Source organism: Urocitellus parryii, chromosome 4, assembly GCF_045843805.1.
Source record: "Urocitellus parryii isolate mUroPar1 chromosome 4, mUroPar1.hap1, whole genome shotgun sequence".
In the NCBI taxonomy this organism is placed as follows: domain Eukaryota; kingdom Metazoa; phylum Chordata; class Mammalia; order Rodentia; family Sciuridae; genus Urocitellus; species Urocitellus parryii.
This window is the reverse complement of record NC_135534.1, coordinates 184850412-184866303: the sequence shown is the minus strand read 5'-3', so window position 1 is coordinate 184866303 and position 15892 is coordinate 184850412. Positions and strand designations below refer to the sequence as shown.

General features: G+C 33.2%; 1 protein-coding gene across 2 annotated transcripts in view; it reads right to left on the bottom strand.

The window, feature by feature from the left end:
• Tmem38b (transmembrane protein 38B) overlaps positions 1–15892 on the bottom strand; it is a 66584-nt gene that overhangs the window by 30426 nt on the left and 20266 nt on the right. For both annotated transcript variants that reach the window (XM_077797072.1, XM_077797071.1), the window contains 2 exons: positions 3050–3234; positions 2159–2246 (listed from right to left, as the gene is read on the bottom strand). In XM_077797072.1, coding sequence (XP_077653198.1) covers positions 2159–2246; positions 3050–3234 — 273 coding nt within the window. The remainder of the gene's footprint in view (positions 1–2158; positions 2247–3049; positions 3235–15892) is intronic.

Genomic DNA, 15892 nt, shown 5'->3' with positions numbered 1-15892 from the left:
TAACAAATTAGAATTAAAAAAAGAAATGGTATTCAGAATATATAAAGAATATAACAAGGGCTGGGATTGTAGCTCAGTGGTAAACCACTAGCCTAGCACTAGTGAGATTCTGGGTTTGATCCTTAACACCACATAAAAATAAATAAATAAAATAAAGGTCCAGAAACAAACAAAAAATAAATAAAAAACAATATAATAAGACAAACAATCTAATCATAACAATAGAAAAAGGTATATACAGATATTTCTCAAAACAGACATAAAATGGCCAATAAGCATATGAAAAGATGTTCAACATAGTCCACAGGGAAATACTAACTAAAATCACAATGAGAAATGTACTCACTATAATTTCTAAAAATAAAAAGACTGGCAATCCCAAGGCTTGGCAATAATATGGAGCAACTAGAATTCTTAAGACACTTTGGGAAAATGGGCAATGGTTTTAAAAAAGTTAAATGTACACCTACTATACAACTCAGCCACTCCCTAATATGTTTACATAAATAAAATGAGAATGTGTCCACACAATGATTCACATACAAATATTGAAAGAACTTTTGCTCACAATGGTCGAAACTGGAATCAACCCAAATGTCCATCAACAGATAAAATAAAATGTGATTGCTCCTAAAATAAAATATAGCACAAAAAGGAAGAAACCAGTTCATCCATATGTTGAACCTCAAAATTGCTATGATGAAAGAAAGAAGTAAGACCCAAAAGAATATACAAAATCCATTTACATAAAATTCTAGGAAAAAAAACATATTTCTGACTATAATCAAGAATGGAGGGAGAGATGGAATGCAAAGGGACAAAAGGAAATTTGTGGAATAATGGAAATATTCTTGATAGTGATCACTATTCTTTTATTATATATTTCTATTTAAACTCAACAAAAATTATATTCTTCAAATGGACGAAGTTTACTCAATATAAAGTTTTAGCTTAATTTAAAAATTAAGAAATGCACAATTAAAAAAGGAAAGAAAGAAAAGAAAAACATTCTAAATACCTAGGTAGCCATAAGCTAGTCTTCTGATATCTCTGAGCCTTAGTTTTCTAACCCATGAAGTAGAAATAATACCTGCTTTTTAGGTTTATTGAGAGTATTAGTGATAATATATATGTTTTTAGAAGTGTCTACATAGCACCTGATAGGGTAAAGCCTCAGAAAATAGCTTTGGATTCTGTTTTCAGTTCCACTTATTCTAAAACACTGATTTTATACACTATTCTCTAAGGCTTTACTTTAGAATATATTATGTTCAAACTACCTCTTATAAGCTTTAAAGGGTACTTTCCAAGTTGAATATCCTGGAATTTATTGGTTCACTCAAAAATACTACCTCATTCATAATGCTTGTGATCTTTATATTTAATCCATTAATTTGAAAATGAGCTTATAAAAATCAACAGTAAGAGCAGCTTATTATGGCCACTATTCCTAAGTCTTCTCTTTCTCAACCTGTGTGAATAATAACTATATTTTTCCATTTCATTTTCAGGTGCACCAGGTATATACCTATGACTTATTTAAGATTTGAGTTGTTGCCTTAGAAAAGATCTAATGATTAGATTCTTTTCTCTAAAGAGACTTGACCTACAGTTTGCATCACACAAATATACAGTGGATTATTTCTGCTAATCTTTTTCTTACTTTGATACTTAAACTTACCTGTAATTTTTAAAACCACTCTCAGGATCTTATGATAATGTACTAATTTATTTTCCCATTAATTTTGACATTTTACTACTAGAGCTATGTATAAACTGAAATGTGTGCGATGTCACACTAATGAAAATGCCAAGAGCCTATAATTGATTCATTTCCATCCAGAAGTCTGCCTCTAAGTAGATCTCTCTTCATAAGTATATACTCTTCCCATAATTCTATGATAATCTGGAGGTTTTTGTTTTGTTTTATTTTGTTTTGTTTTTTAAGGGGATAAATCCTCAGAGAAGTGAATCAATATTTATTTTAAAACTTCATTTGAGAGAGAAAACTCTTAGAATAAAATTTGGGGGTTTTCTTTCCATTGTCATTACCACTTATTTTTTCAGCTATATTTCATTACACTTGGGAGTTCTAAAAATGTTATTAAAAAGATCTAAGAACAAAATCCAGATCTCAGTAAAATATATACCAACTTACTAGGACATCTTCAGCCATTCATTACCTTCTGGTTTCCAATCTCCTTTTAGTAACTGTTCAAAATTTGTGATAATTATACCACCTGCACCTAAAAATAAAAATAAAAAATAAACAAGATTATTTAGTAACTTTCTTAAGAATATTTGAGGGGAGCCATAATTCTACCACCTGATTTAAAATCCAAGAGGATTTCCAAACAGAAGTATTGGAAGAAAGAAAAAAATTGCTTTGTAAGCTTAGGATACTGAAACATCTGCAATTCTCCCCTTTCACCCGCACAGCAATTGTCTATTTTACTGCACTTAAGCTTAAATTTGGGGTCTCAAGCACAGAGGTATGGCTAGAGGTTTGTTTCAGACCTAAAAAATAAAATCCTCTGTTTTACCATTTACTCTCCTGATATAATTAGTTTTAGGTACAGTATGCTATAACAAGTTGTTAGAGAAATTCATTCAATTCCTACAGAAAGCAACGATAAAAGCAACTGATGCATGAACATGAATTTATAACCAATCATATTTACTATTTCCAGTAATTCAAGTTGGAGGAAAAGAACACAGAAAGAGCTGGTTTTTATTTATATGAGCTACATAATTTCTTAAGTAAACTTGTTTTATTTATGTTAAAATAATTAACATAAATGTCTCTGGTTCATAAATTAAAGATAAAAATGAAATCAAAATCATAAAAATTTTATATAACAAGGCAGTCAGGCTCAAAATAATGGCTGATGAACTAGTACTAGTGAAAAGTACAAGTTTTTAAATAATTTTGCTAGCCAACAGAAACAAGGTTTCTACCTCCAAAAAGACTGTTAATAAAAGTATGCCATCCCCAAAATTATGGTACATCAATAAGAGAATACCTATGAACACATATTGTTAATATTACCTTGGGCCCATCCAATAGCTATCATGACTAACCAGCCATTTTTGTAATAGCTATTAGCATGTGTGATTCCACCTATTATTTTCCAAGTTCTGGTCACTTCCTTCATTCCCGCAGCCAGAAGTTGAACAGGTAAGAATGAATAGCCCTGGGAAATAAGGTCCCAAGGGCAAAAAAATATAATATACCTGAAATTAAAATTTAAATATTTTAATATGTGCAGAATCAGAAGAACAGAAACAAAGCTCTATCAGTACTAACAATATGGCATAACACAATAAATGGAATTATCCATGTAAACTTAGAATAGGAATCCAAGAAAAGCACATATTGTATAGGAAGGTCAATCACATGTCAAAATGTCATGATCAGCTGAGTGCGGTGACATACACCTGTAATTCCAGCAGCTAGGGAAGCTGAGTCAGGAGGACTGCAAGTTCAAAGCCAGCCTCAACAAAAAGTGAGGTGGTAAGCAACTCAGTGAGATCCTGTCTCTAAATAAAATACAAAACAGGGCTGAGTATGTGGCTCAGTGGTTGAGTCACCTGAGTTCAATCCCTGATACCAAAAAAAAAAAAAAAAAGTCACGACCAGAGGGGAATGTAAACTTTGGGCTTGTGAATACTCCATAAATGGATGAAGTATCTACTGAGTTCCTAATTTGAGCCTATTTTCTGGAAGTATTGAATCAACTAACAAAATTAAGCAAAAGCATAATCACTTTTAGGGGTGAAGACTGGTCTAATTACACAATGTCTTTTATACTCTGGAAAAATGAATTGGAGAAAAGGGCACTTGGTAATTGAGAAAGGTTTGCACTCAATCCCCAGTAATTTCTTTCCTGTGCCTCTTTATGAGCAACATAAGCTAAATCTATACAAAGATAGGTGATAGCTCAAAAGCAAGCAGGGTTGTTAAAGAACACTTTTTCATACAACTGAAAGAATATAAGCCTGGTTTTTAAAATTTAGTTGAACATGCTTAATTTTAACCAATCATGTTAATATTTTAAGAACAATTCACCTCTGACAAATTATTTTTTAAATTTCACTTGTCCTAAGCATCAAATAATGTCAGAAGTTTTTACTAGAAAAAAAACGACTTATTTTCTCTTCATTTCTAAAAGACTCTAGTAGACAATATTGTGCTTAAGGTAAAATGTACCTTCTCTCTAATGGGATGATAAAGAAATACAGGGCACTCAAGAAATATCATGAGTGTTTTGTTTTGTTTTGTTTTGGTACCAGGGAATGAACCCAGGTGCTTAACCACTGAGTTACATTCCCAGCTCTTTTATTTTTTATTTTGAGACAATATAAAATAAAGACTATAACACTCATAATCAATTATAATAGTCCTTACAGGTCAGAAATTATTCATCTTATTACTCCCTAACCTAAAACTCACCAGGGTGGAAAGTATCTCTGAAATAAATAATTTATTAGCAATCAATGTGAAAGCAAAATACAAAATATACCAAATCAAAGAATCAGTTGACAGAGAGCTTGAGAGAAAGATTATTGGAAAGTACTAAAAGATTTCTGAAAAATGGCTAGAATAATTTTAAATTTTTATATGTTCATATAATATTTTAAGTCTCTGTACTCTAGGGCTGAAGTTGTGGCTCAGCAGTAGAGCACTCACCTAGCATGTATGAGGCCCTGGGTTCAATCTTCAGCACCACATAAAATAAATAAATGAATGAATGAAAGAATGAATAGATAAATAAATAAATAAATAAGATATTGTTAAAAAAAAAAAAGTCTCTGCACTCATTTCTAAGAAATGGGTTAGATAGCCGATTAGGAAAGAGAGTATATACATTTAAATAATAAATTGTATATGTTTTAATAAAATAAAATTATACATTAGAATTAGAAAAGATTAGTTTTCACTTTAACATAAATTAAATTCAAAAGTAAAATACTGAAAGGAATAACAAAAACAATAGTACAAATGACGCCATTGCTCAATCCATTCACTAAGTCTATCTTTAACATGAGTTAAAAACTTATGCTATTACAAGAGTAATCTTGGACTTTTCATATTCAAGATTTTATAATTATTTCTATTTCTGAATTAGTAAGACCTTAATCAGATATTCCTAAATATGTGAATACCTACAATAAGCTAACACATTAAACAAAAAACCACTCTCCTTGAGTGCTAAATAGCCCCAGAGCAAAAGAACATTTATTTTGTTCAGAAGACTTAAAAGTAAACATATCAGAAACACTGAATCTCTAAAACAACTATTCCTACTCTGTAACATAAATTAGATTTTTTAAAATTCCTTTAATGAATCACTCAACTAACACTCATTAAGTAATCACATGTCCCTCCTTATAACATCTAAGATATATTTAACTTGTAAAAGTGCCTAAAGAAAAAACAGAAAAAGAAAAAAATGAATGACAATAATGAATTTCTCACACATTTTTAAGTCTCATGGATTATCTTTCTGATAAAGAAAGAAAAATGACCAAGGATAGAAATTAGTCCAAAAACAAGATACAAATAAAATCCTACACCACCAACAAATGAAAGCTAAACCACTTAAAGTTAGAAAGATTGAAGTAAAACTTCCCAAGGTTAGTCACTGAGAATTCTGTTTTCACTGTACTATCAATTCCATTCCTCTACAAAGATATTATCACTTAACTAAACCAAAACAGAACACTAAATAAATATAATTAATGTTAGGGTTCAATATAATAGTTTCCTCTTGTTCTTATTACTCTAATAAATTATTTTATATATGTGCTTGGAAAAAAGACTTACCCAATGACAGCTTGTCTAAATGTAATTTTAGCTATGCAACTGTATAATATGCAACATACAATAAGTTACACTTGGGAATTTAAGTTCAAAGTTAAAAAAAAAACCCTGGGGAATAAAAATCAGTACACAGAAAAATTATAAAATATTTGATTCCTCAGAAGCAGAATTTCAAAAAGAAAACTCCATCTATAGGCTGGGGTTATGGCTCAGCGATAGAGCATTTGCCTAGCACGTGCGAGGCACTAGGTTCAATCCTCAGCACTACATAAAACTAAATAAATAAAATAAAGGTATTGTCTTCCAACTACAACTAAAAAAAAATTTAAGAAAAAAAGAAAAATCCTTCTAACCAATAATTATGACATAACCAAGTTATTGTTTCTGTATGCCAGTAGATGGTGTTAATCTCCATATGTGTGCACTATGATACTAAAGATGACCTTACTTGCTAGAATTTATACTCCAAACATCATTTTAATTTTCAAATTAAAATTAAATGAAGTAGTTGGGCACAGGGCACATGCCTGTAATCTCAGTGACTCAGGAGGCTGAGGCAGGAGGATCGCAAGTTTGAGGTCAGCCTCAGCAACTTAGTGAGTCCCTAAGCAACTTATATAGATGTGGTCTCAAATTAAAAATAAGAAGGGCTGGGGATGTGACTCAGTGGTTCGATACCCAATACTAAAAATAAAGAAAGAAGTAAGAAAAATTAAATGAAGCAAAGACTATATATTTATTCTAAATATTAAAACTTTAAAGGAGAAAATAGTAAAATATACTATGTCTTTAAATCAGAAACTTTTTTATATGTAAAGGTCTATGAGGACAAAGAAAAGATTCCTATTTGCAGAATATGATGCAATATTGTCAGGTGTGGTAGCACACTCCTATAAACCCAACTACTTTGGAGACTGTAACAGGAGGACTGAAAGTTCAAGACCAGCCTCAGAAACCTGGCAAGACCCTCTCAAAATTTTAAAGGGGGGAAGGGGCTCAGTAGTAGAGTGCCCTGGGTTCAATCCCCAGTACTTGGGGGCGGGGGGGGGGGGGAGGAATACATTGCATGAACAAAGTACAAAGAACTAGATATCCTAGGTTCCAATCAGTATCTGCAATCCCTTGGGTAAGTTATTAACCCTGCATGCCTCATGCCTCATGCCTCAGTTATATGATCTGTGAAGAGTGAAACAATACTTACCTCACAAGATTCATGTGAGGTTTAAATGAGATAGTAAATGTAAAGCACTAAGAAGAGTGTCTAGGACATAATAAATGATATATAAATTACTATCATTACTGTGGTTCTGTAATGCACAACAAAACAACTGGAACCAATATAATGGATTATACAGCAATGGGAAGGAATGCACTATGGCTACACACAAAAACATACAGATGAATCTTAGTAACATAATGTCAAGTGAAAAATTAATGCCCAGGAAACTATAGTCAGTATGATATTCCATTTAAAAATGGGTTCAGGGGCTAGGGGCTTATATAGCTCAATGCTATAGTGTGTGCTTAACATGTTATAATGCCCTGGGTTCAATCCCAGAACCACAAAAAATGTAGGCCAATTTGAAGAAAAACTAGAGGGTTTCTGGCTGTGTGCTCGCCTGCACATTTGTTTTAGTAACTACAGATTAACCTAGAGTCTTGTGCATGCTAAGTAAGGTTTCTACCACTGAGCTACATCCTCATCCCTTTTTATTTTGAGACAGAATCTTACTAAATTGCCCAGGCTGGCCTAGAACTGGTAATCCTCCTACTGCTTCAACCTCCACATAGCTAGGATTCCAAGGGTGAACTAACATATATGCAGCTTAAACATCAGATAGGACAAAGGGTTCATGATAGAAGATGGGAAAAGGTTTAAACAATTTAGTCTGTATGAGCTTTCAAAACTGATCCACCAGGATGATCTTCTAGAACAGGCCCCATATTGAAAACAAACTGCTGTAATAAAATCAAAACAGAACAGCATAGAAAAATAAAAGAAAGAGAAAAGTCTAGACCAAAATGGGGAAGGAGAAAAGACCCAAGAAATCTCAGGGAACATGTACCATCATCTTTTGAATGCTACATAAAAACAACAAATAGAAACTATGTGAAGTCAGAAAATTGTACCTAACTCTGAAAGCCTAAAGGAAACCAAATTCATATAAATATTATCAACAGAAAATTATTAAGGTCAAATCTCATATAAACTTATTACAATAAAAAATAAATAAAGTAAGCCCCTACAATAAAAACACTCAGGAGGCTGGGGTTGTGGCTCAGTGGTAAAGCACTCTCCTAGCACGTGAGACACTAGGTTTGATCCTCAGCACCACATAAAAAATAAATAAATAAAATAAAAGGTACTGTGTTCAACTACAACTAAAAATAATAAAAAAAAAAAACACTCAGGATGTTTCTGCAAATCAGATTAGAACTGTAGCTCATTATTTCAAAATAATAAAAAGAAAGAAAAAGTTGAAGACATTAAGAAAGTGATATAAGACATAAAAAGCACAGCAAACATCAGAATTAGAAAAAAAAACTAAGGATAATGAATAAAAATAAAAAATAAAGGTAATTTCAGATATGAAAACTAAACAAGAAAACACAAAGAGAAATAAACACAACAGACAGTGCATCCAAAGAAACAGAAGAGAAAAAGGTAAAAATATTTTAACTTAAAAAGACAGATAAAGGGCTGGAGTTGTGGCTCAGTGGTAGAGCACTTGCCTCACATGTGTGAGACACTGGGTTCATTTCTCAGTACCACACACATAAATAAACAAATAAAATAAAGTCCACCAACAACTAAAAATGTATATATTTTTTAAAAAAGATTCATTGAAGAAAGGCAAAGAAGAGCCAATATGCCAGTAATAATGGGAGTTCCTAAAGAAAAACAAGTCCAGGGAATCATACAAATACTCAATTTTTCCAAATAAGAAAACATTTATATGTACTAAAAAGAACATCCCACATACTTGAAGATACTGCCCCAAAAAGACCAATCAAAACATGTTTTATTTAAATTATTAGACTCTAATGAAAACAAAATTCAGGAAAAAAGAGAGAGAGAGAGAGAGAGAGAGAGAGCGCGAGAAAAAGAAAGAGAAAGCATGTGACTTATACGGGCAAGAAAATTATAAGACCATTAGACTTTTTCACAGCAATGCTTTAAGTCACGGGGAAAAAATGAAATAGTACATTTAATATATTAATTATACATGTGTCAATGATTTTATATTCAATAAAATAGGCTTTAGATAAGGCAAAGACGAGGGAAGGAAAGGGAGGGGAGGGGAAAGGGGGTTAGGACAGATGGTAGAATGAGATGGATATCATTTACCCCAGGTACATGTATGAAGATACAAATGGTGTGACTCTACTTTGTGTACAACCAGAGACATGAAAAACTGTGCTCTATATGTATACTATGAATTGAAATGCATTCTGCTGTCATATATAACAAATTAGAATAAATAAATTTTTTTAAATAAGTAAATAAATAAATTGGCTTTTGAGTCAAAAGACACAAATAAACATCCTTATGTGAAAACTCTGGGACTACTATTCCTGATGAAATTTACTACAGCATTGGGCTGGGGATGTGGCTCAAGCGGTAGCACACTCGCCTGGCATGCGTGCGGCCTGGGTTCGATCCTCAGCACCACATACAAAACAAAGATGTTGTGTCCGCCGAGAACTAAAAAATAAATATTAAAAAAATTCTAAAAAAAAAAAAAAGAAATTTACTACAGCATAAACTTCAGACAACCAAAATAAACAGATATAAGTCATAAGAACTAGTGTTAAGTGTTAAAGTTAGCTGAAAAATAAGACTGAATGAAAACTGAAAAAGGGTATGTATAGTATAAAATGGCTATTATATTATTAGAATGCAGAACGGTGCGTTTGTATTAAACATAAGAGTTAAACATAAGAGAGTTAAACATAAAAAGCAATTTTCACAACTGAGAAGTAAAAGAGGGCAGGGTGCAGTGGCACAGGCCTGCAATCTCAACAGCTCAGGTAGCTGAGACAGGAGGATACCCACAGCAATTGCGAGGCACTAAGCAACTCAGTGAGACACTGATTTTAAATAAAATACAAAATAGGGCTAATGATGTGCCTCAATGATTGAGTGTTCTGAGTTCAATCCTAGTACCCACACCTGCCTCCCCCAAAAAAACAAAAGAAAGAAAGCAAAGAGAGAGCCTACAGACTGGGAGAAAATCTTTGCTAACTACTCCTCTGAGAGAGAGTTAATCTCTAAAATATATAAAGAACTCAAAAAAATGAAAAAAAATGAAATAAAATAAAATAACCCAATCATTAAATGGACAAAAGAACAAAACAAAACACAAATGGCCAAAATATATATGAAAAAAATGTTCAACATCTCTAGCAATCAGGGAAATGAAAACCACAACTACCACCAGTCAGAATGGCAATTATCAAGAATATGAATAATAATAAATGCTGGCAAGGATATAGGCAAAGGGTACAGTCAAATATTGTTGTTGGTACTGCAAGTTAGTACAACTACTTTCAAAAGTAGATTCCATTCTAGAAATGGAATCACCATATAACCCAGCTATCCCACTCCTTGGTATTTATCCAAGAACTAAAATCAACATACTATAATGAAACAGCCAATACAATGTTAGTAGCAGCACAATTCACGATAGCCAAATTATGGAATCAACCCAGATGCCTGTCAATATATAAATAGATCAAGAAAATGTGGTATACACACACAATGGAGTTTTACTCAGCCATAAATCAGAATGAAATGTGACATTTGCCAGTAAATGGATAGAAATGGAGAAAATCATATAAAGTGAAATAAGTCAGACTCAGAAAATCAAGGGTTGAATGTTTTCTCTTGTATGTGGAAGCTAAAGCAAAATAAGGGGGGAAAGGCAGTGGGGGAGAGGATTGGATATCATAAAGATATAGGAATGATCAGTGGATTAAAAATAGGAAAATGAGAGGGAGAGAAAAGGAAGCATAAGGGAAAGAAATATGGAATGAATCTAACAAAACCATAATATATACATATATAAATGTACCAAACGGTATACCTCCTCTATGTATATGTAGAAAGTACCAGTTAATTTGCATTTCTCTGACTGCTAGAGATGGTGAGCATTTTTTCATGTACTTGTTGATTGATTGTATATCCTCCTCTGAGAAGTGTCTGTTCAAGTCCTTGGCCCATTTGTTGATTGGGTTATTTCTTATCTTATTGTCTAATTTTCTGAGTTCTTTATATACTCTGGATCTTAGGGCTCTATCTGAAGTGTGAGGAGTAAAGATTTGTTCCCATGATGTAGGCTCCCTATTTACCTCTCTTATTGTTTCTTTTGCTGAGAAAAAACTTTTTAGTTTGAGTAAGTCCCATTTGTTGATTCTAGATATTAACTCTTGTGCTATGGGTGTCCTATTGAGGAATTTGGAGCCCGACCCCACAGCATGTAGGTCGTAGCCAACTTTTTCTTCTATCAGATGCCGTGTCTCTGATTTGATATCAAGCTCCTTGATCCATTTTGAGTTAACTTTTGTGCATGGCGAGAGAAAGGGATTCAGTTTCATATTGTTGCATATGGATTTCCAGTTTTCCCAGCACCATTTGTTGAAGATGCTATCCTTCCTCCATTGCATGCTTTTAGCCCCTTTATCAAATATAAGAAAGTTGTAGTTTTGTGGGTTGGTTTCTGTGTCCTCTATTCTGTACCATTGGTCCACCCGCCTGTTTTGGTACCAGTACCATGCTGTTTTTGTTACTATTGCTCTGTAGTATAGTTTGAAATCTGGAATCGCTATACCACCTGATTCACACTTCCTGCTTAGTATTGTTTTTGCTATTCTGGGTCTTTTATTCTTCCATATGAATTTCATGATTGCTTTCTCTATTTCTACAAGAATTATGAAGTCAAACAACAATAAGTGCTGGTGAGGATGTGGGGAAAAGGGTACACTTGTACATTGTTGGTGGGACTGCAAATTGGTGCAGCCAATTTGGAAAGCAGTAGGGAGATTTCTTGGAAAGCTGGGAATGGAACCACCATTTGACCCAGCTATTCCCCTTCTCGGTCTATTCCCTAAAGACCTAAAAAGAGCATGCTACAGGGACACTGCTACATCGATGTTCATAGCAGCACAATTCACAATAGCAAGACTGTGGAACCAACCTAGATGCCCTTCAATAGATGAATGGATAAAAAAAATGTGGCATTTATACACAATGGAGTATTACTCTGCATTAAAAAATGACAAAATCATAGAATTTGGAGGGAAATGGATGGCATTAGAACAGATTATGCTAAGCGAAGCTAGCCAAGCCCTAAAAAACAAATGCCAAATGTCTTCTTTGATATAAGGAGAGTAACTAAGAACAGACTAGGGAAGAAGAGCACGAGAAGAAGACCAACATTAAACAAGGATGAGAAGTGGGAGGGAAAGGGAGAGAGAAGGGAAATTGCATGGAAATGGAAGGAGACCCTCAGGGTTATACAAAATTACATACAAGAGGAAGTGAGGGGAAAGGGAAAAATAATACAAGGGGGAGGAATGAATTACAGTAGTGGGGGTAGAGAGAGAAGAAGGGAGGGGAGGGGAGGGGAGGGGAGGGGGGATAGTAGAGGATAGGAAAGGCAGCAGAATACAACAGACATGAGTATATCAATATGTAAATCAATGGAACTGATGTGATTCTGCAAGCTGTATATGGGGTAAAATGGGAGTTCATAACCCACTTGAATCAAAATGTGAAATATGATATATCAAGAACTATGTAATGTTTTGAACAACCAACAATAAAAAAAATAAAATAAAATAAAAAAAGAAAGTACCAGTTAAATACATAAAAGAGTGAGAAGAGAGAAAAAAGAGGGAGAAAGGAGGAAATTAAGAGGAGGAGGGAATGGGAATTGAAATCAAATTCTTTGTATGTCAAAAGGAACCCAAATATTATATATATAAATATAAAGCTCTAATAAAAAAAGTTTCCAGTAACCAAACTGGTGACAGTCTTACTATATTCTAAAACTATCATGTGCATAATACAGAATAAAATGAGGGCTGGGGTTCTGGCTCAGTGGTCGAGTGTTTGCCTAGGATGGGTGAGGCCCTGGATTCGATCCTCAGCACCACACAAAAACAAATAAACAACAGAATAAATAAGCAATGTCAAAATAGTTTAATTCTATCATGTCCTATTCTTTTAAAAACCAAAATCCTTAGTATCAAAGAAAGAAGATATGTATGTAATAGAGATGAGATAAATAAAAATTGTATAGTCTTCAATTTGGATCAGAAATATCAATATGAACTCATAAGTTATTTTGTCTTTATTTTTCTTAGCTCTGTTCACTGCAGTGGCCTAGAAACAATGATGAACTCAGTAACAATGACGATCACTAATGCTCAGATTATGGTTTTGAAATGCCATTTCTCATTAAAAAGATACTGGAGGTTCTTAAATTCCAAAAGAAAAGTACAAGATGAATTTTATAACACCAAAAGGCAAGGAAGCTAATCCGAAGTCTCAGGAGCCAATTTAAAGAGGCTCCCACTGGCCAAAGAATTAAAACAAAAATTAAAATTAAAACTCATGAAATATGCTTGAATCATGAGTTCATAATTATTGTTTTTTTAAACTGGTCATCTTTGGAGGATGACAGAGGATAGGTTGATTATACTGAAAACTAGTAAAGGAAAAGAAACACGTTATTTATCCTGCCTTTTTTATATGAACTATACAACTGCTTTACCAAATAGTAGATGATAAGTCAGAAGTATCTGTTTAGAATAATATTCTAACTGATGAATAAAAAGAAAAGAGGGCTGGGGATGTAGTTCGGTGGCAGAGTGCTCGCCTCACTTGTGAAAAGCACTGAGTTCAATCTTCAGCACCACATAAAAAATAAAACAAAGGTATTGTGTTCATCTACAACTTAAAAAATATTTTAAAAAATAAAAAGAAGGGGGCTGTGGTTCTGGCTCAAGGGTAGAGCACTTGCCTAGTATGTGTGCAGTGTAGGTTCGATCTTCAGCACAACATTTAAATAAAAAAAGTAAAATAAAGGTATTGTATACAACTACAAAAAAATTTTAAATAAATAAAAGAAAAAGAAAAGATAAAATTAGATCATTGCCATTTTACAATTCCCAATTTACTGTTACAGGCATTAAGTGTAAAACACTGTTAATATCACAAAAGAGATCAAATCAGACAATCTGAACCTGTAAATAACTAAACTATAATATATCAAGGAATGAACAGTGGTGATAAAATTATAAAAATATGAAACGTGATTCCCATGTGTTATTATAATGGTTATTTAAGGTGGGAAAGAGGTTGTGATTAGAATAAAACACACAGAAAGAACTTCTATGATTAGTGACAAAGCAGAATCTCTTGACTGGGGTAGGGGTTAAGGGTATACACTATAATAATTTACTATGTCAATGTATCTTTGTGGCTTTCTGAATGTTCACTTCATATAAAAAAAAATTTAAGTGGCAATTTTTTTTCTTAATTAAATAATGGACACACAAGATTTATTAGGGCTGGAGATGTGGCTCAAGCAGTAGCGCACTCGCCTGGCATGCGTGCGGGCCCGGGTTCGATCCTCAGCACCACATACCAACAAAGATGTTGTGTCCGCCGAGAACTAAAAAATAAATATTAAAAATTCTCTCTCTCTCTCTCTCTCCTCTCTCACTCTCTCTTAAAAAAAAAAAACAAGATTTATTACATCATAATTGTTTCTATTTTACATATACTTTAGAAATATTTTTCTACCTATTCTGTATTAGCTGAAAAGACTAATAAAGATTGTTTAGAGAAAAAACTCTATAAAGACCATAATCTAGGGCTGGGGATGTGGCTCAAGCGGTAGCGCGCTCGCCTGGCATGCATGCAGCCGGGTTCGATCCTCAGCACCACATACCAACAAAGATGTTGTGTCCGCCGAGAACTAAGAAAAAATAAATAAATAAATATTTTTTAAAAATACCATAATCTAAATGCCTGAGTTGAAATTCAGACTTTATACCAACTCTTTAAGCCTCAACTTCCTCTTACATAAAATGGGAATAAAAGATCTGAGGTTAATGAATAATGTTATTAATTCATTATAAAAATGCATTTCTCATTTTCCATTTCTAACATATGTCTTAGTTTAAGCCAAGAAATCATACATTTATAGACATGCAATTTCACTTCATTTAAGAGATCAATTAATCAAGATCTGTAATTCCTTGGTACTCAATTTCAGAAATTGCTCATGACAGTACACAGCAATCTACTCCTTTAGCAATGTATTTACTGAACGCAGAATATTACTTGGTACACAGTTAACAAAACAAAGTTCTTGGTCTAATAAGCTGTTTGTTATTCTAGTGGAATTACAGCAACATAAAAAGTCAATGGTTAATATGTCAAGCAGTAATAACTCTAGGAAGAAAAATAGAGAAGGATGGTGAAAAACCTCTCTAATAAACTATGAGTCTTCTGGGAAAATAACATTACAGGGAGAAGAAAGCAAGTTCAAAGGCACTAAGGAAAAAAAATATATGTTCAAGAATTAGTGAACAAGAGTTACAGTGGTAAGACATTACAATAAAGAGTAGAAGAAAGGTTTTGTAGGGATTTATAAGTTAGGTAAGAGCTTAGAATTTTGTTTTTCATAAAGTAAGAAACTCTAGCATAAGGGTAACATGTTCCAATTTATTTTAAAACAATTCATTTCATCTGCTGCATGAAGAACAGACTCAAGAGATAATGAACAGGGCTGGGGATGTGGCTCAAGCAGTTATGTGCTTGATATGCGCGGGGCACTGGGTTCGATCCTCAGTACCACATAAAAATAAAAATAAAGATGTTGTGTCCACCGAAAACTAAAAATAATTTTTTTTAAAAAAAAGAGATAATGAGTAGAGCAGCAAGACCCCTTAAGAAGCTACTTCAACTATCCAGGCAAGAAATATTGGTGATAAGTACAACAGAAATAGAAGTATAAGTGATGGGGAGTAACATATTCTGGATTTCTTACTTTT